Source organism: Leucopleurus acutus, assembly GCF_964270905.1.
Source record: "Leucopleurus acutus genome assembly, chromosome: 5".
Lineage (NCBI taxonomy): Eukaryota > Metazoa > Chordata > Mammalia > Artiodactyla > Delphinidae > Leucopleurus > Leucopleurus acutus.
In genome coordinates this window covers 108,164,338-108,187,809 of record NC_139147.1, presented here as the reverse complement: position 1 = coordinate 108,187,809, position 23,472 = coordinate 108,164,338, and the positions used below count along the sequence as shown (strand labels likewise).

Here is a 23,472-nt window from a genome sequence, read left to right as displayed (position 1 = left end):
CATCTCCAGATTGCAGAACTGTGCAGAACAGTGGCCTCCCACTTCACTCTTATAAAGCAAATTTCCAGTCTGCTAAGTACTTCAGCATCTTGGTACATTAAGTTTCTCTGTTTGAATCGCTCAGGAAGAAACTAGCAGGATTATTGTCCAACACATTACGTTCTGTTACCTTGAGCAAGGCAAGACAGATATTTTGATTCCCAGAAAATCCAGGAACTCTTATGATAGCAGCACACTGAGTATTTTATCCTTTGGTAAAATTTCTTTGCTGAAGAATAGACACAGATAAAAGCCCATACGCATTCATTGTTGGATCAGTTATAAAGTAGTTACAGTGACTGCTTGATTTCCAGATCAGTTTTAAGGAAGTAAATTAGTGTTTATTTGACACTTGAGAGGAGAAGTATGAGTGAATTATTATACGTGGTTCTGCCCTGATAAAAATGGCAAAAAGTATTAACAGTTAATTACTAGTAAAGTGAAGTTCTTTGTGGACTACAGTAAGAAATGTTATAAGATTGTAGATAGCTAAATGTCAAAAATTAGGCTTTTGGGAAGTTGACCTGTAGTCATTGCAACCTGGTTTTCCTTGTATTCCAAAGCGATGTTGTGTTTCCTGGCAACAAGATGCAGATAACGGCATGTTGAGCCTTGCTGAGAGATTCACAAACAAGCTGGAGCAGCCCAGGTTCACATGGTTACCACATTATTTGGCTAAAGCTATTAATCTCTGTGGTCAGGCCTGTAAAGCTGGTCTATCTGTGCAGATTGCACATAACCAGGAAGTGTGTGTTCAGCTGTGTATATGCCCAAGTCGAACCAGTCTTTAGATTCAGGAATAATGAATGGCAGTTGTTTATCCCACTTGTTTTCAGCAGTTTATATGACTTGGTAAATCATTATTATATACTATACCCATAATAGTTCATTGTGTGGAACTTGGGGAAAGTTCATAGTTCTGAGTCTCTAGCAGAGACAAAAGTTCATAGTTTCAAACTGTGTAGATAAAATTCTTTGGTTTTTGCAAATGGATTTAACATCTAATTTAATCCAAATTAGATGTGCAGTGTTCATTTTATTCTCAAGAGTGAATGGAAGGAAAGTTGAGCTAGATAAGTTCACAGGTGCCTTCCAACTCCTTAGTCAAGATGCTTAGATACTAAAAACACATGTAAAAACAGGATTTTAATAATAAAAGTGCCTACTTGGTTCATTATAATGAAATTATTTTAATTACTCTTTTCCAATTTTGCCTTCACCCCGAATTATACCATTCCACTTTGCTTTCTCATTCCTTTTGTACATCTGCAAAATCAACTGGAAAGTAGTTGTATGTATGAACTCCCCATATTTAGATGCTAAGGCTTTTGCACACGGGATGGGCTTTGGAGAATTTCCAGATTCCAGATAAGCAGTTAAGAAAACAACATCGAATGTTGTGTTTTCCATTAAGAAAACATAGTCTCTGACAGTTTAGGCACTCATCCTTAGTAGAAAATGATATTAAATGGCAGGACTAAGCAGTTTTGAAAGGGTCTCGGTAGCTGTGCGGAATACTGTTGTGGATAATTGAAATTGTGGAGGATGTGCAAATCTCCCTTTAGCAACTGCGACCACCATAGGTTTTCACATTACATTCATTTTAAAGTGTGCCAGAATAGTCTTCTAGTTATTATCGCCCATAAGGAAGAGGCACTGTGCTGACCTTATTTTGTAGGTAATTTCGCCTACTGTGAAAATATGACCAGTGATTATTTCTAATTCTGAATTTCCTGCAAAGGGGGGAGGATGAAGAAGAAAAGTTGCAAGCTCTGACTCCATGGTTAATTTTTCTCAGAAGACAGTGTTCTTTTCTCCTCTTTAGAATTAAAGCTTATTGATAAAAAAGGAGTTTAAATTTTATAGCTTAAGCCTAGAGTGTTGTCATAGTCTTAGCTAATTAGTTTTGAGTGATTTTGATTGCTGGTGGCTCTTAGAAGTTTTTGTTCTTTTAAAAACTGTCCAAGGGACAATACCATTAGAAGACTTCACAGGAACTCTGAAAGAAGACAAGGAGAATTGCATATTAGTGATAATAAAGAGCATATGCTGTTCTTTTCTATATGACTTGCAGAGTGGATTATCTAAAGTAGAGCAAGCTCCTGACTGAACTCTACTGGAATAGTTAAATTAGCCAAGTTAGCTCTGGCCTGCACAGCTGTGATGATGTATGAACTAACTCATTATGTGTTATTGATAATACTGGAGAGAGGAGAACAGCTGAAACTTACTATGCCTTGTGACTTTCTGGTATTTCTTGAATATACACAGCTGGATGAGTTTGAATTTATTTTAAAAATTCCTGCCTAAGAGAAAGCAAGAGCTCCATAAGCAAGAACTGTGTTTGAAGTGACTTTCAAAATAATGTGCCTTGTGCTTTAGGAGAGAGCAATCCAGTGAATTATTTTCTGTACCTCTTTATGGTGCTATTTACATATGAAATAAAACTAATTGGCTTCTGTCTATACTAATCCAGGGAAGTTAATGGGTCTGTGTAGAGCTGTCATGGGAATCAATAGCAATCATTCATTTATTCCCTTTCTAAGCAGATTAGACTTTTTGAAGCAGCTGTCACCTGGCTTCAGGTTGGGGTCAGTCTGTTCCTGATATATTCATGGTAATGAAAATGAAGCTTGCAAAGATGTGTAACTTTTAAATCAGACAGTTGGAGGAGATAACCTACAAGGTTATCTCACAGTTCCTAAAAATAATTGCGTGATACATTCATTATACATTTTATTGTTGAGTTGACTCTAAAGCTTTTACTTTTTATTGTAAATAAACAGAAAAAAATAACTCCATTCAGTGTTTAAAACTTCATTCTGCATATGTGAACGTGCAAAAAATGCAACTTTTGGCTGATTACTGTGCTCCTGTAAAACTACTTCCATTGTTACACTAGAATTTCTAGATTCTAGATTTGCATTCTACCGTAAAACAAAGGTAAATTCATAAATTCCATCTGTGTGCATCTTTGATCTTAGTGATCCTTAGTTTCATATTGGGTTTGGGGGGGCTATTTCTAAAGGGTGTAAAGCAGTATGTAGCCCTTACAAACCTTGACTACTTATGGAATTCTACTAAAATCCAGCCATTTGAGATGGTGACTGTTTTCCTATGGCCTCTTGTATCTCATCCCCTGATTTGAGACCACCAGATTCTGCATCCTTTGTCTGATGGTAATAATTTTGATCACATTTAAAATAGGACCTGAGATCCTCTTAACCTAGGTCATCAGCCTTTGATAATTACCAGTATCCTGTTTGTGAGTTGTAGTTGCCTTTTTGTGGAAGGAAAGCTTAAGTACTTTTGAGTTACAAGATGATTCTTGATTATCCTGGAACAACTTTCTGTAAGGCTGGTTCAAATTGGACACTGGTAAGTTTTGCAAGAAACTCCCTTTGTAAAAGCAGTAGAGTTTCTCTTTTAAATAAGTCTGAGAGTCTTAAGCTAAAAGGAAGTGAATATGAATGATATTTGTATCTTTGGAAGATACCAGAGTGCTGAGGATTGAGCCATTTTGTGTTTCATTCTGGGCTTGAAATCGTTAGGTAATAGCTTAAGCCCTTGAGGTAAACTGTACTTTGCAACACCATAAACAGAAACTATACAAAAGAATAAAATATTTCTAATTAAAGTTCATTTCTAGGAGCAAACAAGTCATGTTTTTAAATATGAAGGAACTCCCTTAACAAAACCAAATATTATTTTTGTATTTATGGCAGTGCTTTCTAGGGATCAGGGATCATACTGCACAGACTGGCCTCTATTTAAAATCCCTGTAAGTGTTAAACGTAATCCAGCCCAGTCCCCAACACATTAACTGAAAGCCTCAAATTTCTAATGTAGATGAATTCCTTGTTAATAGGGGGATTTTAAATTACAAGGGATAGGTTCTGAAATACATTTTGAAATCTTTGAAAATAAAGGATTTTACGTAAAAATAAATTCCACTTATTTAGCTTGGTAGTTTGATATATATTCGATTTGTGCAAAAGATAGTATTGCAGTCTTGTTCTGAATAAATATGACTAATTCTGTGATCAGGCACTCAAATTTTAGAAGTTGCTTATATTAATAAACTTCTGATTATGAAAATTCCAATTTTCCTTGCTGACCTGTCCAGTCGCTGTTGCTAAGACAAGCATAGAAGGGAGTTAACTGAGCATTCCTATTTGCCGTGACCACACCGCAAAATGTGTCTGTCTCCTCCATCTTTCTCTGCTATTGCTGTTTACTTACTGGTAACACCCACTTGACCAGTAAAGAACCTTTGCATGGTCATCACAATGAAAGGATAAGCATGTATGAGAGTGGGAATGCTAGAGCAAGTGTTTCTTTTCACATTCTACAGAAACCATTGATTTGCGAGTATGCGTGCCACAAAATGTTGTGTAAGGAGTGTATTAGAATCCCTCGTGACTAAGTTATCTGAGAGAGAGATCGGGAAATTTGTATTCCTTATGCAAATAGATATCCTTTGTTTTGGTGCTATTGCTTCTGAGCTTAAGGAAGAATTTGTGAATAGTCTTATGTTGAAGCTTAGCACTTCTCATAAAGATTGGAAAATGTTTAGTTTAAGCCACATTTACTGGAATTTCTCTTTATTACATTAATTTTTTGTTTCCTTTTCGGATGAAGACATTCTTAAACTGTCCCTCTCATTTGACATATAGCCATAGAGTTTGTGTGACTTTCTTTGCTCTAGGTTTTTACCAGCACTGAATAGTCAGGGAAGAATGGCAGGGGTAGGGGTCCCAGGGTGAACTTTGCTTGCAGTGTAGTACATGTGCTTTCAGAATCTTGCCTGCACCCTGTGATCTTCAAAGCTCCTGCAGCTGATCTGGGCATAGGGAGGGCAAATGGCACAAAATACTTTAAGTAATTTCCTGCTGCGGTTGGTCTTTGGTTTCTGACTGTCACCTGGCTTCGCTCTTTCATTTCCAGGCATTGTGAGAATAAAAATAAGCACAGGAGAAATACCAGGTTTGCCTTCCGAGGTAATAAAAGAAAGACATCGTTGAATGGGGGGGGTAGAGTATGTGAAACAGGAGGAACTTTGCTTGCTTGCCTTCTGATGTTCGGATTGTCAGAAATGCTGCCACACATCAAAAACTTTGTGTAAAGTCTTCTATTGATACAATTAATTTGTTACTAAAAAATTAATTTAGACTGTCTTAACTAATCGATAAAATTGAAGGAAACTTGGCTTTGTAGAATCTCTCTCCCCTAGGAAAAGTTACTGACTTAAGACCCTTTTGAAAGGTTTTGTGGTCATAGTTTACAAAACCTAGACAATAAAAAAAATTCTCTTAATATGTTTTCTGTAGGAAGTTTTTATTTTTCTTTCGGAAATTTGCTTTAAAAACTCTCAGTGATAAATTCTTTATATAGTTTGTATACATTTAAGTCTCTCATGCTAAGAGCCTCTTAGTTATATCTGGGTTCTCATGATAAGCCATCAGTGAGTATATTTTTAATTTGGTCACTTATCAATTAGTTTATCTGTACTAATTGGGGAAAAAGACACGGCAAAATTTTAAATAAAAAGGATTTGTTTATAATTTTAAAAGTCAATTCAGAAATAAGCTAATAGATTGTATCTTACTAGGGGTTATTAGGGGATATATTTTATGATAATTATAATTAGTATTTCATTTATGTGTAAATGAGTTCCAAATTGTTTGAAGTTATTTGAAAACAGTTATTTTTAAGAAATTTTAGCATTTGCATATAACTGATTTTATAATTATGTAGAAAAGTTTTATAAGTAAATATATTTCAGCCCACTTTAAACGTCAAATTTCATATACACAAAATTTAATTAATCAGCTGAGAACACAGCAGACATTTTTTATTGTCTACTTTGAGACAATTAACCTCCTTTCTTGATAGAAACCTCTCAGTTTTAAAAATATTTCACTTAAAGGGGATATTTACTATTCTTCATAAAAAACAATAACTGCATAATTTAAGGTAGTATAAGGCATGATACATTTCTTTTTAATCTGTTGCATGCTTTCTATCCCAGCTGTTCTTGTAGAAGTTGTTTCACTTCCTTTTCAGGCCATGGTTGAGAAGTATGTCTCACTTAAGTTACCTTCTAGTAGTCTCAGGACATGTGACTGAACTGGGATAAAAGTTAAGGCTATATGACATTTTTGATGTCTTCAGTGTGCAAATTTAAGCCCGTGCCTCCATAAATAGATAGCAGTGAGATCTTCTGATCTTATAAGCATAATTTTTATTTATGAAAGATTTTAGGCTTATCCACATTGTATTCAAAAGTTCTTTTGTATTCTTTGCTTTGAACTGATAGTTTTGTAATAGAAAAAAAAAGCCCAACGTAACAGTATTCTAGTAGGTTCTCTTCCTCAGGTGGCTATTGTAATTTGCTTTAAGTGGTTGTATGGGGTAGAGAGGACTTCAATGTATGATATATTTAGGGGTTTAGGAAACAGATGTACTCAGATGGCTGTGTCTTAGTACAAAATTTTTTGAGAATAAACTGTTACACGTATTTGTTTAGTTCCCCACATGCTTTTGGAGAATATAGAATAATAAAAGCTTAAAAACAAGTATCCTTTCACTTAGAAAGCCTACCTCACTGCCTTTTTTCTCCTATTTCTTATCCTCTTGTTTCTATTTCACTATGTTCACTTCTAGAATCACTTTAATACCACAGATTATATGTCTGACAATTTGTAAATCAAACATGGGGTTTACAAATAAATGTGGTTCCACACAGCATCCACTCATTAACTTACTGCCTTCTCATTCACCTGTTTCGAAGATGTCCTAGGAGGGACCAAGAGAGCAGCACACACAGCCAGAAGTTTGCCCTAAGAAAGTTGATCCCCAGAAACTCATTGACTCTTAAAGTACAGAATATTTTTACCTACCCAAAAATCTTCTGAGGTAAATCCATGAACCAGGTTTAATGTTAATTGTTTTACGGAGTGATCTAAAATCTCAGTAATCCTGCCTTGAATAGGTCAGTGTCTCCTTAGAGGTGGGCAGGTTTAGTTGTGAGTCAACATTTGATTCTTAGTCTGCTCATAAGTACTGAGGGCCATATGCAAAATAATTAAAAAAAAAAAAACTCCCAATTTTGATTTGTAGGTATGTCTGTGCCTACAACTACTTCTGGATACAAAGGGGAAATACCCAGTTGTTACCAGGGCCCAATGTCATAGTGTAGAAGTTAAATAGAGAATTTTAACCTCTGGTACATATTGAAAGATATTGCTTTGTATATAGGCAACATACAAAGATAGATAATTTTATGGATAATTTTTATTGCCTCCCCAAATAGCTCTGTGCTATTTATTCGAGTCAGTGTTAGCAAAAGTCTTAATTAGTAACAGAATAAATGACAGTTACTATGCTTCTAAAACAGAAAGAGTACATAGTCCTCTGAAGTTTAATAACTACACTGCTATCACAAAGTATGTTGGTATTATATATGCCATGGCTTTGATTCTCATCACCTTGTAACATATTTGAAGGGATCTATAAGCTGCCAGATATTCCAACATTGCTAAATGAGTTCCTGGAAACATCAAAGCCAGGTATCAAAAGCCAGCTATATTTCGTGCGCCTGTGAAATTTCTTTAGCAGCAGCAAACATACCCCATCTGTCATGCCTGTCTCAAGTCTGTAGCAGAAGAGCCTAAATACTCTCCATATTGCATTTGATCTTTATCCTTCTATCATTATGACCCTTAGTTTGGGGAGACATTTTCACTTTACATCATAGTAATAAGTAATTGTGTCTGATTAATCCAGCTATGAGGGTGGGTGTTGATTAGTTTGAGGTCACAGGTTTATCCTTGTAGAAACCAGTTAACTTTTATGGGCAGGAAGCCAAGGTTCCGAAGTCTAACCCACCTGGTTAAAACTGTACAGAGTAGTGTCCAGAAAACTTTATACTTAATTGACCTTTGCTGAAGTCTGAGTTCTATATCTTATTTGCATCATCTTCCCACTTAAATGTTTTCCGTCTCCTGTGTCTCCTGTTTCATTTAATGGCACCATTATCCAGTCATCCAGATCAGAAACATGGGACACATTCTGGACCCTTTCTACTCCCTTCAGCCCCTCCATGCAGTTAGAATCTAACTCTTAAATACTCTCAAATCATCCCCACTGTTACCTCCTGAGTTCTCTACCATCATTTGCTTTATATGCAGTTCTAGTAGCTATAGGTGGCTAAGCATAGAATAATAAATATTAATAATAAACATGCTAATAAATATTTAGCAAATAAGGGCCTGTCTCCACCCTTCCCCCACCGTCCTCTACCAAAAATAAACAAATCAGTCCTCCATACCACTACTGTTGGAGTGATGTTTATAAAAAAGCAAGTCTCTGACCCTTTTTGAAACCCACCAGTGATTCCTGCTGCCCACAGAATCAAGTCCTAACTCCTTAACCTAGCATACAAAGCTCTTCATTATCTGGCCCCAGCCAGCCTATCCAGTCCAGTCTTATCTCTTATCATCCCACTCACACACACATACACCCTGACCTCCCACATAAACTGCATGTGCTGCTCACTCTGGGTCTCTTGTGCCTCGCTTGGTTGGCTTCTACACATGTCAGTCACTCTGCATGTGGTGACTCTCATTGTCTGCCTGGTGGCTGGCCAAACTTGGTTCCCATTTCATCCATTCTGGGACACCTTCCTTGACCAGCTTGCGTGACCCCTTTCCCAGCACAGTTAGGCCCTCTGCCTCTGGATTGTTCCAGACCACCTTTGTGCCACATTTCACACTGTGCCACAGGGTTTGCTTGTCTGCCTCTCTCCCCACTGACTTTGGGTATTTTGCCTTTTTCATCTTCTTATCCCAACATGTAGTCCAGTGCCTAATCAGTGTGTCTACTTAAGATTACTTTCGTTTGTTTTCAGTTGTCACATTTCTTTCTTGGTTTCAGACAATTTATAGAGAAATTGCCTAAAATGGTTACACTCTCCTGAGCTCCCAAATGCATAGTCCCAAGAACTATTTATCCAGCAAAGAGATCATGTCCTGACTAATTTCTGTTTCATTCCGCAACTATTCTTTAATAGTTTTGGTTTTCATTACGGCTCTATTATTTATATCGCAGGCCTTTTTTACTTTTTAGTATTTGAAATATACATAGAAGAAATGATGGTGTGTGGGGCAGACTTTCTGACTTAGTGTGGGTGTTGGTGCTCTATGTGTTAATAATATATGTTGGAAATGTTGGTATGTCAAGGTATTTAAGTAGGAAGAAAACCACTGTTAGAAAGCATCTAAGTTATGAGAATGGGTGTTCTTTTCAGAATTTTTAATTAGTTTTGTATCTGGATTCTTGTATTGGTATATGTGGTGGTATGTTTGTTGGTGAAGCATGTGGACACAGAATTGTTAATATTTCAGCAGTTCATGTTCATTCTTCCCATCAAAACAAAAATCAGCAATCTGTTCACAATATTTTTTTTAATTCATCATGATAAGCTTATATTTTGGGTGAGTCCAGATTGATTGATGGTAGCCACATGATATATTTAACGAAATCTAAATCCTACTGCGCAGTGGCTATCTCCCATACTCACTCTTTTCTGGCCATCCCTCAGTAGGGCTACCATTAAGTCAGATAGGGTTCTCATCTGCCAGGATGATTGCATCTTGCCTTTGTGAAGCCCTATCCTCCCCACCTCCACCCCCATCCCTAGCACTGTCTCTGTTGCTCAGTTTTTACACATCCTGTATTTACTACTTTGACCTTTTACCACAATCTGCTCAATACTCTATAAATTCCAACCTTTATTTAAGGCTCTGAGACCCTGGACTTACCTCCTTAGCTCATGGCCCGACATCTCTCACAGTGTCTGTTATATATCCTGTTCACATTTGCTCATCTCTTATGTACCCTTGTTTAGGTTTCCTTTTCCAGCTCTCTGTTCCTGTCCTTCCCTGTCCCTACCCTTCAAGCAAAATACTGGAAGAACTCTTTTTTTCTTGTTCTTCCACACAACCTTCACTTACTGGTAATTATTTCCTATTAAACTATTCCTAAAATTCTTTCTCTTACAGAAAGCTATCTTGGATTGATACTGGAAAGCCTCTTACTTTTCCTGGCCTTTATCCATTCCTGGAGGAGCAGCCATCTCCTCTCCCATAATGCTGCATTATTCTGTTCTTTGTCCTCTCATTCTATTCTTTGTCCTCTCATTCTTTGTCCTCTCATTCCTAGAGTGTACTTGCCACCGATGAGTTTAGATAGGCAAATGTACTGCTTCTTTGGTTTTAGATTTTGTTAGTTATTTCCCTCTTGAAGCCCTGGAAGTCAGGGACTACATCTGCTTAATTATTTGTGTATTGCCTTACAGCTCACCATCACCATTTCCACACACACGACTCATAACTGCTTTCTGGTAACATGAAACAATGGCTTGATAAGAGTGGTAAATGTTGAACATTTGGCATTCGTGTTGCATGAATTTTACACTGATGCACATTGAGGAGAATAAAAACTCTTGGCTTTGTTTTTGTTTTGTGTTTTTTTTTTTTGGGCTGCATTGGGTCTTTATTGCTGCACACAGGCTTTCTCTAGTCGCGGCAAGCGGGGGCTACTTTTCTTTGCAGTGTGCAGGCTTCTCACTGCGGTGGCTTCTCTTGTTGCGGAGCACGGGCTCTAGGCGCGCGGGCTTCAGTAGTTGTGGCACATGGGCTTCAGTAGTTGTGGCTCACGGGCTCTAGAGTGCAGGCTCAGTAATTGTGGTGCACGGGCTTAGTTGCTTCATGGCTGTCGGATCTTCCCGGACCAGGGCTCGAACCCATGTCCCCTGCATTGGCAGGCGGATTCTTTAACCACTGCACCACCAGGGAAATCCCGGTGTTGGATTTTTTAAGGATTCCCTGTTTAAGGGAGAACAGGTGGTAAAATTAATCTTATAAAAAGATAATGTTTTTCAGATTTGTTGTTTCGTCTCTGTCAAGTCTACTAAAGCATATTGAAAATCAAATAGAGCTAAAACAGTACTTTGATACATCAATCCACAGAACAGTTGATTGTAGTAAATTAGGATTTGTCATAAAAATTTCATAATGCCCAAAGGACTGAAGTACACAGAGAACGTAGCAAAAGCTGCAGTTTTAGATATCTTTCTCATGCAGATCATTATCTATGAAGTCTCAATAATACAGGAGTAAACAGAAATTGCTAGAGAGATGTCCAGAATAAAATCTGATACTTTAATAGCAAAAAGCATTGGCTGTTTATATTATAATGTATGTTATTAACATAATGACTGCTCTTCTAAGAACTCCATAAAGAAAATACTGAGAATTTATTAACTCATAATTGGGAACAGTTACTGGGAAATAAACTTAAAATAGGAAAATCTGTTTAGAAACTGGAAATGATCTTAACAGGGAGAAGGAGGTTAATATCTCTCCACTCAGTGATAACATCAGATTCTCCTAAAGTTAAGGAAAAATTGTTTAAAGCAACTTGTTGTGAAATTTAATTTAGATATAGGGGTTCCAGTTTTCAGTGTTTTTCTTTTTTGAAGAATTTCCCAGAAATGTTTTTTAAAATTTTGGATTAAGTATTCCTTTTGACCATAAATAATTTTAAACAAAGTAGTGTTCAAATGTGATGTAAACTACATTTTATTGTCTTCTTCCCATTTCACACTTAAAATTGTATGTTCCATTTAAGACTACATCCTACTAGTTAGGTTGAAATTAGGTATCCTAATCCTAACTTGAAATTAAGCAAGAAATTAGGGTTTGGGGAAGCTTTTTAGGAATTTTTTAAGGAACATACTGCTTTTTACAAGTTATGTGCTCCATGGCACCATCAGTTGGTATATGACTTTTTTTTTCTTTTTTCAAATAGAACCTGATTCACAAATTGTGAACATTGGGGTGGAGGGTGGGAAATATTTTCTTTCCTCATATTTGCCAGGGTGTTTAGTGAGAGATGTTAATAGGTCTTCATGGGTAAAAGGGACAGAGCACTGTCATAGGTTTAGAAGAGTACCTTCTAGCCCTCATCATGGTACTTCAATATATCTACCTTAGCATATTAAAGGGACTGAGGAGTGGCTGCAGTAAGTAAATCGTTTAACTTTGTGTAACCAAGTTTTTCAAACTTTTGACCACAGAATGCTTTTTGCCTAGAATACTTATTAACAGTCCTTGAAACAAATGTTCGAAGAGCAGTCTGGAGCATCATACTAACCAACAAAACCCATAGATCAAAATTAATACCTTTTTCAAAATCTTGATTTACTGAAAGGAAATATGTTAATTACTGGGAATATCTGTCCAAACACCTGGATTTCACCTGAGCCAGTTCTGAGTGCCACTGGATCTGGAGTATTTGGATGTGTGTTATAGACAGTCATTTAGAAATCTGTGGTTGAAGAATGTATTTGGAAGCTTAGTCACTCTGCTTATATCTGTGATGTTATTATTTTATGTCTTCTTAGGGGAATTTTGAAATATACATGAAGAGAGAGAAAAATAAAATGAACATTTTGCCATTAACGGTTTAGATGTTTCAAACACTAGATGAAGTTCCATTAAAAAAGGAACACGTTTTTTAGACCACCCTTTATAATTTTTTAAGTGATTCTGATTTATATAGCAGGACCTACACACACACACACACACACACACACACACACACACACACACACACACACACACACACACACACACACACACGTAAAGTGCTTATTAAGCAGCAGCAGACCAGATAACAGAATGACGAAACTATTCTCATAGCTGAACTTTACAGTAATCCAAACTATTTTTTCTCATGTTTCGTCAACTGTTTTTTCTACCCACAGGATAAAGGACAATATTAATGTTGGGTAGGTAGATTAGCAGTACTTGCCTCATCTGGGGTCATTTTATTTTTCCTGTCTTTCATCAGACAATATTGTGTATTCCTATGTTGACTTACGTAAACTGATGCCTCTTGAAAAAGAGAAGTTCGTTTCTCTGTCTGCTTTCTGTGGCAGCTTCATCTTAGAGCTTACTCCCTGATTGGTTGAGACCAGGTTTGGCTCATCCCACTGTGGTAGGGAGGGTGGGACTGTGTTGATTGGTTTAGGCCAGTGATGTTAAGGGATAGAATCAATCCCTACTCCATGGCTTGCACGTTTTGGTCTTAAGGCATATACGAAATGGGGAAAAAACCAGGAATGATGTCCTTTTACTCCAAACAAGACAAGCTTTGAAAATTCTACAGTATGCTATACTAGATATTTGTAATATCACATGAGATGTTTAGATATTTCCATTATTTATTAACAGTTCATTTTTTTTCTTGGGTCTTTTTAGAGGACAAGAATTTTGGGCAGACTTGAACGCCATGAATGTGTATGAAACAACTGAATTTGACCAACTACGAAGGCTGTCCACACCACCCTCTAGCAATGTCAACTCTATTTACCACACAGTCTGGAAGTTCTTCTGTAGGGACCACTTTGGATGGAGAGAGTATCCTGAGGTATTTACAGGTTCTTTTTTCCAAAAGTGCGTTTAAATTTTTGTCTTTCACTGTTCCTTCTCAACGATGACTAGACAGAACCACAGATCAAAGAACTTATGGATGTAAAATTGAGTCTTGTTGATATGAGTAACGCTATTCTCTCTTGATTTTTCTGAAAATATATTTCTTTCCATTAATCTGTAACCCATAAATAGAATACCACTATTATCAGAAAATGCTTTTCCGAGTATCTTTTCTTTCTTTCTTTTTTTTTAGATGTAGGGGGTAGGAGTTTATTAATTAATTTATTTATTTTTGCTGTGTTGGGTCTTCGTTTCTGTGCGAGGGCTTTCTCTAGTTGAGGCAAGCGGGGGCTACTCTTCATCGCGATGCGCGGGCCTCTCGCTGTTGTGGCCTCTCTTGTTGCGGAGCACAGGCTGTGGACGCGCAGGCTCAGCGGCCATGGCTCACGGGCCTAGTTGCTCCGCGGCATGTGGGATCTTCCCAGACCAGGGCTCGAACCCGTGTCCCCTGCATTAGCAGGCAGATTCTCAACCACTGCGCCACCAGGGAAGTCCTTCCCAGTATCTTATACTATAGGAGCCAAGTATTAAATGTGGTAAGTACTCAGACTCAGTGCCACCTTTGGAGTAATTTTAATGAGATGAGCACTGGTGTAACTTTTGGCTATATCTGGCTCCTTGGTGGTTGGATCATGTGTTACACTATTAGCAGTTTAGAAGTCTAGGGGGAAACAATCACCCTTAAGCCCCTGGAAGAAGTACTTGAAAATGTTTACTGAACTGTGGTCAGGCAAATCAGTCATTTAAAATTCTATCACATGTGCACACACATCCTTAGTCTGAGATGGTAAGAACAGTTCATCCATCACAAAGCGAGGTTTTAAAATGATGGTGGTTTATTTTGCCTGTGAGAATTCTGAGTCACATTTAAATGCCCTGAAATGGACTTAAAGATTAATTTCACATTCCAAAGATCTGACTTCTTCAATTTGATTAAGTTCATTTCCAGTATTACAAAAAGGGAGAATTGACTTATCTACCTTAGGTTTTCTTTTAAGGCAATAGCAAAAGAAAATGACCTAGTATGTTAATTAGTATAAAACACAATATTGAGTTAAAATTTCTGTCTCTTAAGTAGTCACTAGGATCTAATACCTTTCAAAGAGAATAAGAGGCTGTTTAAAATGTGTCCTCAGAATAGTTGGACTGTCCCTGTGTTTTTCCTCAGAGAGGTTTCTTGGGTTTGGAACTTAATTGGTTTATTTGAACTGTATATACTACTATCTTTAATCCTGTTCTGAAAATCCCTTAAGAAATATTAAAAAAAAAATCTCCAGGACATTCTTATAGCCTCAAAATAGAATAGACTAATCCTTCACATGTTTCATAAGGTGGAAATCCATGTTGTGAACAGGAAGCATTTTTCTATTCTGCATCTTTAAAGAAAATAAAATTCCTACGTGTAACAGGAGGTAATTTGACTCACTGTACTTTATTGAAACACTTCTGATGTTAATAGCAAAGTTAACTATTTTTACTTTTAGTTACATTAACATTTTTCATATTTTATAGTGACTATTTACCATTTATTGCTTTTTTAACTTGCTTTTTTTTTCTTTACCTTCTGTTTTCTGCTCCATAGTCTGTTATTCGATTGATTGAAGAAGCCAACTCTCGGGGTTTGAAAGAGGTCCGATTTATGATGTGGAACAACCACTACATTCTTCACAACTCATTCTTCAGGAGAGAAATAAAAAGGAGACCCCTCTTCCGTTCCTGTTTTATACTGCTTCCATATTTACAGTAAGTGTCCAGCAGGAAGTCTCATCTTTGCTTCCATTTTATGTAAATGTACACTTAATGCCAAAGAGAAAAAGACTGTAAAAGACTAACTTATTACCTCTAGAATATAAAATTCTGAGTTATCTTTAGATTTAATTCTTCAAAAAATGTAGTTCAGATAAGCTGCAGTTAAAACCCAACACTAAAAGAGTGAGTATCCTATTGAATTTTTTGAACTGAAAAGCAGAGTTAACATTTTTCCACAGCTAAAAGTACTTATACCGTATCTGGAATAAGGCAGAGTTTGCATTTGCCTCCTTCATGGAAGATTGAGATACCGTTCCATGTTATGGGACTGTTTCCCAGCCCAGGTAAACTGCCTTGGCAAGTAGAGAGAGAGTCCCTCAAGGTGGTGTTCTCCATTCTTCTTCCTTGAGTGAATTTGCATGGGAAGAATTCACCTTTTCAAATAATTTGCATTCTCATTTGCTCAATAAGCCCCATCTTCCTATAATATGCACTAAAATTACCTGTCATACTTTTAGGTCAAGACAGAACTCATCCTTCTGAATTATAGGTGAGCTCTCCTTCCATTTTCCCAAGTGCCATTTTTCTTTTCCCTCTCCAGAGAGCCCAGTGGCACATCTCCATAGGTCCCAAAAGCTGGGGCACATTACCATTAGCAAGGCCATGTCTGAAAGGTCGTATCTCTAGGGAAATCATTATCTACTCTAGTCAGATACACCATATTTAGAGCTTGACTTTTAAAATGCTACTAGGTTTACTTGGTTTTATGAACTGGGGAGGTCTAGGGTGATATTGGTTGGTCTCTTCTGCTGATCTTTGAGGTAAAAATCTTCTTTTGTATTCTTACTAGTAGTTTTTTATTCCAAGGCCAAAGTGTGTTTTTCCCAGATCATTATGGCAGAGTGTTAATGATTCTAATTCTGAGATTGCAACGGGAACATTAAAAACAAAATATAAACAAAAATCCCTGAAATGCTAGGTACCCAAAAACAATTTGTTAATAAGGCAGATTTTAGAAATATATATATCGACTTGAGGTAAATATGTGCTTTCTTCTTAGTTCAAGTGTAAGGTGTTTTTTTTATTATTATTAGAAACTAATAAAAATGCCATTTCACTAGCACAGCTGGAGATAGTGTCAGCGTCCAGTAGTTAGGAACATATTGTCCTCCTAGTGAGATAGTAGAACTCATTAGTGAGACCGGCAGCTTGGCATGCTGAGCCAATCAAGCGAGATGCAGCTTCTGTGAGAGAGGAAGAATGCTCATTCAAGTGCTGCATTGTTGGGGGAGTTTTACAGAATAGTGAAAGTTGATTTGTTTCCATCTTAAGTAATTAAGGAATACCCTCTTCCCCCCACCTTTTTTTAAGCTTAGGCTTGTTTTGTAAAAGTATGAACTGTAAAAATAATATGAGCAGTAGTAGAATTAATGCCACAGATATAGCCTTCCTATTTATAACATAGGCTTACAAGAGAACAAAGAAAGTCACTCTTTTCTTTTTAAAACTTCCTAGTTTAGTCTTCTTATCTGGAACAGTGATCATCAGGTATAAAGTAGGAGCTTAGCAAGTCAAAGAGATAGTGCAGACATTTCAAGAGGCAAAGAGCAGAGAAGCAGCAAGTTCACCAGGGTGGAATGGGTAAATGCAGCCTTCAGTTCCTGTTGGTCCTAGAGTCTGGGGCTGGCCTAGAGGGCAGAAAGAGGAGGGAGACTAATTCCAAAAAGCAGATTTCAGAAGTAGATTTCTAGAGAGACTGTGATCTTAGCCAGGAAGAAAGTTTTGTTTTTAAGTGTTAGCAAACACAAAGGGTCAAAGAAAAACATAGGTGTCAAAAAGGCCACAATTATCAGGGAACCAGAGATGCCTAAGAATTGGGAATGCTGGAGTAGGGAGGTGGAGGGTGAGGCAGGGGCTTAGTTCATGAATTACGGCAAAAGCTTGGCTCTTTTTAAACGAGGGTTTCCCTGCTTTTTTTCCCCTTCCAGTTTTATTGATATATAATTGACATAAAACACTGTATAAGTTGAAAATGTACAGCGTAATGACTTAATATATGTCTGTGTTGTAAAATGGCTACCACAATCAAGTTTAGCTAACATTCCTCATAGTTAAAATTTTTTTCCTGTGCTTTGATGATTTTTAATAGGGCTGATAAAAAGGATCGTATTCTTTAATATTCTTAGAATACTTGAGCTAAGGCTGCATAAGCACACAAATATCAGATTTAGAGGTTTGGAAGTCCATGTCAGCTGGAAGGACATCTGCCCTGTGCAATCACCTCATGGTCATGAGAAGGCCTGAGAGGATATCCCAAAAAGGATAAAATTAATTTTTACTTCATCACTGAAGTTAGGTTAGGAAACGTCTTTCAGAATGGCCAGGGGAGGGAAGGAGAATGATAAAAGGTGACCTTGGATTAGGAAAATTTGTTCTTCAGAGGCCCTTGAGTACAAGTGCCGTAGCCTTTGACTTTGCCTCTCTAAAGAAGGCTGGTTACGGTGTGAAGCTCGCAGTATGTCATTGGAATATCCATGAGCTGAATACAAACTCAGCATTCTTGGAAAATAAAGCTACATTTGTAAGCTTAGAATATGTATTTTTAACCCATGGCAACCAGAGTGTAGAGTTCCATCAGACAGATGTCTGTATACATTTTTATGTTTTAGCCCAATTAAGATGTTGGCTTATTATAAGTAAGCATCCATGGGTAAGAATGGATGCTTAACCAAATACATAAAATCTGATTTAATGTCTTAGGATAGATGGGATTTATTTACACAGGCTCATCTTCAAGCATGTGTAAGGAAATAATAGACCCCCCCAGTCCCCTGAAAAAGGAAAGGAGACAGTTGAAGCGTTCATTTTGTGAAACTGATTTCTAGGCAGGAGTGCTAGCAGAAGGAAAAGGAACAGTCTCTTCCATTGTCAGTGCCACGTTTTCAGTATGGCTGTGACAGCCTAAAACCTATTTTGGGCAGTGGTTGGGAGAATCTTACCTTCCTCCTTCAATCCAGAAACCTCTGTTGGTAACTTCAACCCCTAACAATACTGGGAACTTTGCAGAGCAGGGATAGAGGGAACAGCTAAAAATAAGCAGCTTATGGTCTGTGTTTCCTACCATTACTCTAGAATGGTGATGGCTTTTTAAGGAGTTACAGACCTATCAGAATCTGATCAAAGCAGTAGGGGCCTCTCTTCAAAAAAATGTACCAGTGAAGGAAGGCTCTGGAGGAATCTGTCAGGGCTTTGTGAAAATGCTCCAGAAGAGAAGAACTGTTGTGCCCTCTGTCATGAAGGTTGGGGAAAACGGCACCCCTTTAGATCTGCTCCTGAACTTAAAAGCACCTGGGGGATTCTGCAAGCCCCGGATTCACCCAGAACTCTGTCTCTGTCTAACAAAGCGACTTTGAGGCACATTAATCATAGGCGCAGCTACTTGAAAGAGGTGGGGGGTAGAGGAGGCAGGTTGTACCTCTATAGCAAGCCATCTCTTAAAAGTCAAAAGGCTGTGGGGTAGTGGCAATGGTAGTGGGAATCAGGCAGACCTGAATTGCAATCCTGGTATCCATCCATCACTTTCAAGCCTTGTTTAAAGATAAAAAAAGAAGACAAAGAAGAAGAAAATATATGTACATGTGAATTGTGAAATATATGGAAATGCAAGGAGTATGTGCTTAGAAACTAGATAGGCCTGGGTTCATATGCTGTCTCTGTTCTTTACTAGCTGTGCTGGCAGTTTCTTGATTTGAAAAGTGCTCTACAGCAGTATCCAAGTATCCAATAACCAAGCCATTTTGTGGGGTTATGACAAGTAGTGACACTGGGTGTGAAGTGCCTGGTCCACAGTATGTGCTTAGTGTAAGGTGGCTGATGGTAAACATCCTCCTGGAGATTAGATGCATGTTCACCTATTGTTGTAACCTCTGTGTCCCAAAGCTCTTTTGAAAATTTCAGTTTCCTAATGATTTGGCAGACTTAAGGCTTCCCCGTGACCAGTGTATGCTTATGAGTGGAGTAGTACCCCAGCCCTGAATCTGGGTCTCAGGGTCAGGATTATCTTCCTCTCTGCTTCTTCCGTTTTGCTCTGTTTTGAAAATGGCTAAGAAAAATGATTTAAATCATTTAATCAGGCAGGAATAAGTAACTGCTTGTCTAAACTCATCCTTCAACGTAACAGACCTGAATTTAAGGTTCAAGGATGTTCTAGTGTCTAGGGCTTAAAGTAATTAGCTCCATCTTAAGCACATCTGAAGCTATAACATTTGAATTGTATTGATGGTTTTGTTGTTATATGTGATATTTAAAACTGAAGCAAATGCCAACTTTCAATGCCTACTCCATGATTTGTTTGTATAAGCTTTTTATTTTTAATATTTTCTGTCATCTCCCTGTAAGCTCCCTCTTGCCCTGCTTCACTTTGCCTCCACTCACTATGCTTCCCCATGTACACAACCTCTAGCAATGATACGTTTTGTGCTTAGTACAGCAAAGTTTGAGGAACGTATATAAATTGTTCCTCCCTTGAGACGGAGCATAACTATATAGGCAAAAGAGGAATCCAGGATTCAGAAAGTAAAGATATTTATAAATTGGTACTTGCTTGCTTGCCTTGCAGCAGTACATTCCAGAGTTTTCTCCACAAGGAGGAGGCCAGGGGAAGCTAATAATAGGTTATCTCTATACAGGCAGTGTTAGCTCTAAGGTTTTTTTTTCTTTAGTTGATAGCATTTTCTATGTCGTTTTTTTAAACAAGCATTGAAGCTATTCAAATTATAATATTAGATACTGCTGTAGAGCACTGTATGTGAGATGGAGGTTTTGATGTAGAGCACCTTACTGCTGAGGTTGTACATTGACGTTCTCCCTCTCCCTTCTAGGACACTTGGTGGTGTTCCCACACAGGCACCTCCACCTCTTGAAGCAACCTCATCATCACAAATCATCTGCCCAGATGGGGTCACCTCAGCAAACTTTTACCCTGAAACTTGGGTGTATATGCATCCATCTCAGGACTTCATCCAAGTGCCTGTTTCTGCAGAGGACAAAAGTTATCGAATCATTTATAATCTTTTTCACAAGACTGTGCCTGAGTTTAAATATAGAATTTTGCAAATACTGAGAGTCCAAAACCAGTTTCTTTGGGAGAAATATAAAAGGTGAGTCAGCAGTATGAAAAGTTTGAGAGCTTTTCTTGATGTAGCTAATGACAAATGCAGAACATAATAGTAGAGACTTGCATAGAACTTAATGTCATATTTGTTCACATATTTTAACTCACATATAATTCTCATAACAGACCTACAAGAAAGATTATTACAATCTGCATTTTACAGAAAGGAAACTGAGTCACAGAAAAGTTTGGTAACTTGCCACAGGTCATACAGCTAATATGATACAGTGCTGGAATTTGAACCCAGGCAGTCTAGCACCAGAGGCCTTGTTTTTAATCACTTTACTATGCTGCCTCTCAAGTCAGCAACAAATTAATGTAATTCAGAGGGGATACATGTAGATTTGAGGAACCTCAGAATTAAGAGACTCTCAGGTTGGTGGAATTAGATAAGGAAGTCACCCTGAGAAGACGTGAGAACTAGATTTGAAATGGACGAGAGAGCAGGTGAACAAATGGTTGATGGAGAAAAAAGGGAAAGGGCTTTTCTTGTCTGCAGTGGAAAAGATAAGTTTAAACTTTTAGTATGATCTTTGATTAGATTTTGCCCTTGGTAGCTACTTTAACATTTCCTCCCCATTGAAACCATAAAAAGAAGTTTATGACTACATCATGCCTATTAAACTGATCTACTCATTTTTCTGAATTCCCTGTCCACTCTTTGCCTTAGGAAAAAGGAGTATATGAACAGGAAAATGTTTGGCCGTGACAGAATAATAAATGAGAGACATTTATTTCATGGAACATCCCAGGATGTGGTAGATGGAATCTGCAAGCACAACTTTGACCCTCGAGTCTGTGGAAAGCATGCTACAATGTTTGGACAAGGCAGTTATTTTGCAAAGAAGGCAAGCTACTCGCATAACTTTTCTAAGAAGTCCTCCAAAGGAGTCCATTTCATGTTTCTGGCTAAAGTGCTAACTGGCAGATACACGATGGGCAGCCATGGCATGAGAAGGCCCCCTCCCGTGAATCCCGGAAGTGTCACCAGTGACCTGTATGACTCTTGTGTGGATAATTTCTTTGAGCCTCAGATTTTTGTCATCTTCAATGATGACCAGAGTTACCCTTATTTTGTTATCCAGTATGAAGAAGTCAGTAACACTGTTTCCATTTGAAAAATCTTGGTACTGATAAATTATTTGTATAAACTCAATCCAGCATTTGTAGCAGGTTTTGGATGGGTGGGCCAGAGTGGGGAACAGCATTGACATTAATAGGGCACTTTTAAGACCCATTTTTTTTAAGTTGCTAGAAAGTGAAATTTTTTTTTTAAGGAAAAACACAAGTTTTAAAATGACCACTTATTCTTTAATTATTTACTAATTGTTGTTAGTGTACTCAGTGTGGAAAAGACTACAGATTGCATACTCTTTTCATTCACACCTGTACATATAGGCAGCAGTGTTATTGGAAGCATTTTTTATAAAGAAACTGAACAGCCTAACTAATTACATGTGGCTTAAGCCTGGTAGAAGTTTGGCCAAATGAAACGGAGGCTGTGAGCAAAGTGAGGATTCTGTTTATTTACAAAGATTAAAACTGAGTGGAACTAGTACTACCATATTTAATCCCTGTGCGAAGCATCACTGCTGTGCTGTAGGATAAGTTCATGACATTCTGGTGGGTGGAAAGAAATTTCTATTTCTATCAGCAGGACTGAAATATGTCACCCAACCAGAGAACATCAATGACTTTAACTGTTCTGCAGAGTTTACCCGAGAACTCAGAGTTCTGTTTAGAGGAAGTAAGAAAGAAAAAAAAGGAACCATTTGAAAAGTTTGTCACCAGCAAAATTTTTCATTAACTAGTTCTCTGAAATGTGATTCTCGTGTTAAACTTCAGCATTGGAAAACTCAGTCTCTTTCATTATCATCCCACCCCAGTTTGAAGGAGTTGGGTATCTAATTTGGTTAAAGCCAGTCTGGAGAATTAGAAGTATTACTTTATTTTAGGGTTCCAGACCTAGGCCCTGACCGAAGGTTTTTAAAGAAAGGAAGTACGTCTGTAACTGAATTGGTCAGGTTTTTTACTGTGCTTTGCACAAAGTAGACCCTCAAAAGAAGTCTTTGTTGACATGGAAATATTGTTCAAGGTGGAGCTCCCACCCTTCCGCCTGCTCTGCCAGGTGCAGCTGGGTTCCCTGGCCAACTCTGTATCTTACACTACTTCACAGAAACACAGACTTGGAAATTGTGCCCCTGGCCCAGCAGGAGCAGTGTTAGGTGAACATGCCACTGCCTCAGCTCAGAGAGGCAGCAGCTTGGTGTACTTCGCCTTAAGTAAAGCAAATGGACCTGGATTTATAAGAGCAGTAGTGGTTGTTCACAAAAGAATTCACCACGGAATTCTTTCAGGTACCAAGCTCCCCTAGTATGTTTGTGGTTATTTCATTTACACACAACCCTTCAGGAACTTCTGTGTTGTTGAAAGCAAGATCTATCTATCCTGATGTCTCAGTGACTCGGCCTGTTTAAGCACTTACCAGGGCTTCCACACAGTAATTTATTTTGCCCTAGTAGATCTTGTTGTTTGCTGCCATTGGCATGAAGCAGCCAACTGAGGCTGGTACAGTTGTCCTTTCATTCAATTGTAACTTGTAAACCAGTGATTCCCAATCTTTTTCAAGTTAAGATACCTTACCGTTGCTTATTTGATTTTATGAGACTTGTTCCGTTTTTTTCTCCCTAAAGAAAAAAAAAAGCTTTATGACATATTTATTTTTCTAATAAAACTGAGCAAAAATAAAAGTTCTGGTAATTCTTTAAAACTTTTTCTTGTGGTTTTGGTTCCATTTAAGACAGCTGCGTTCAACACGTAGTGGGTGATCTGTAAATGCTGGTCGGTTGCTTGAATGGATGTGTGATTGAATGACTGAATGAACAGACCTAACCAGAAACTGCTGCCTAAACACTTGTGCTCTGATAATCAGCAAAAAATACATTATCT

General features: G+C 37.8%; 1 protein-coding gene across 2 annotated transcripts in view; it reads left to right on the top strand.

Moving 5' to 3' along the window:
• Positions 1-23,257, top strand: part of TIPARP (TCDD inducible poly(ADP-ribose) polymerase) — a 28,846-nt gene extending 5,589 nt beyond the window's left edge. For both annotated transcript variants that reach the window (XM_082840345.1, XM_082840346.1), the window contains exons 3-6: positions 13,368-13,536; positions 15,184-15,344; positions 20,231-20,509; positions 21,194-23,257. In XM_082840345.1, the coding sequence (XP_082696471.1) occupies positions 13,368-13,536; positions 15,184-15,344; positions 20,231-20,509; positions 21,194-21,641 (1,057 nt within the window). In that variant the 3' untranslated portion in view covers positions 21,642-23,257. The remainder of the gene's footprint in view (positions 1-13,367; positions 13,537-15,183; positions 15,345-20,230; positions 20,510-21,193) is intronic.
• The last annotated feature ends 215 nt before the right edge of the window (positions 23,258-23,472 follow it).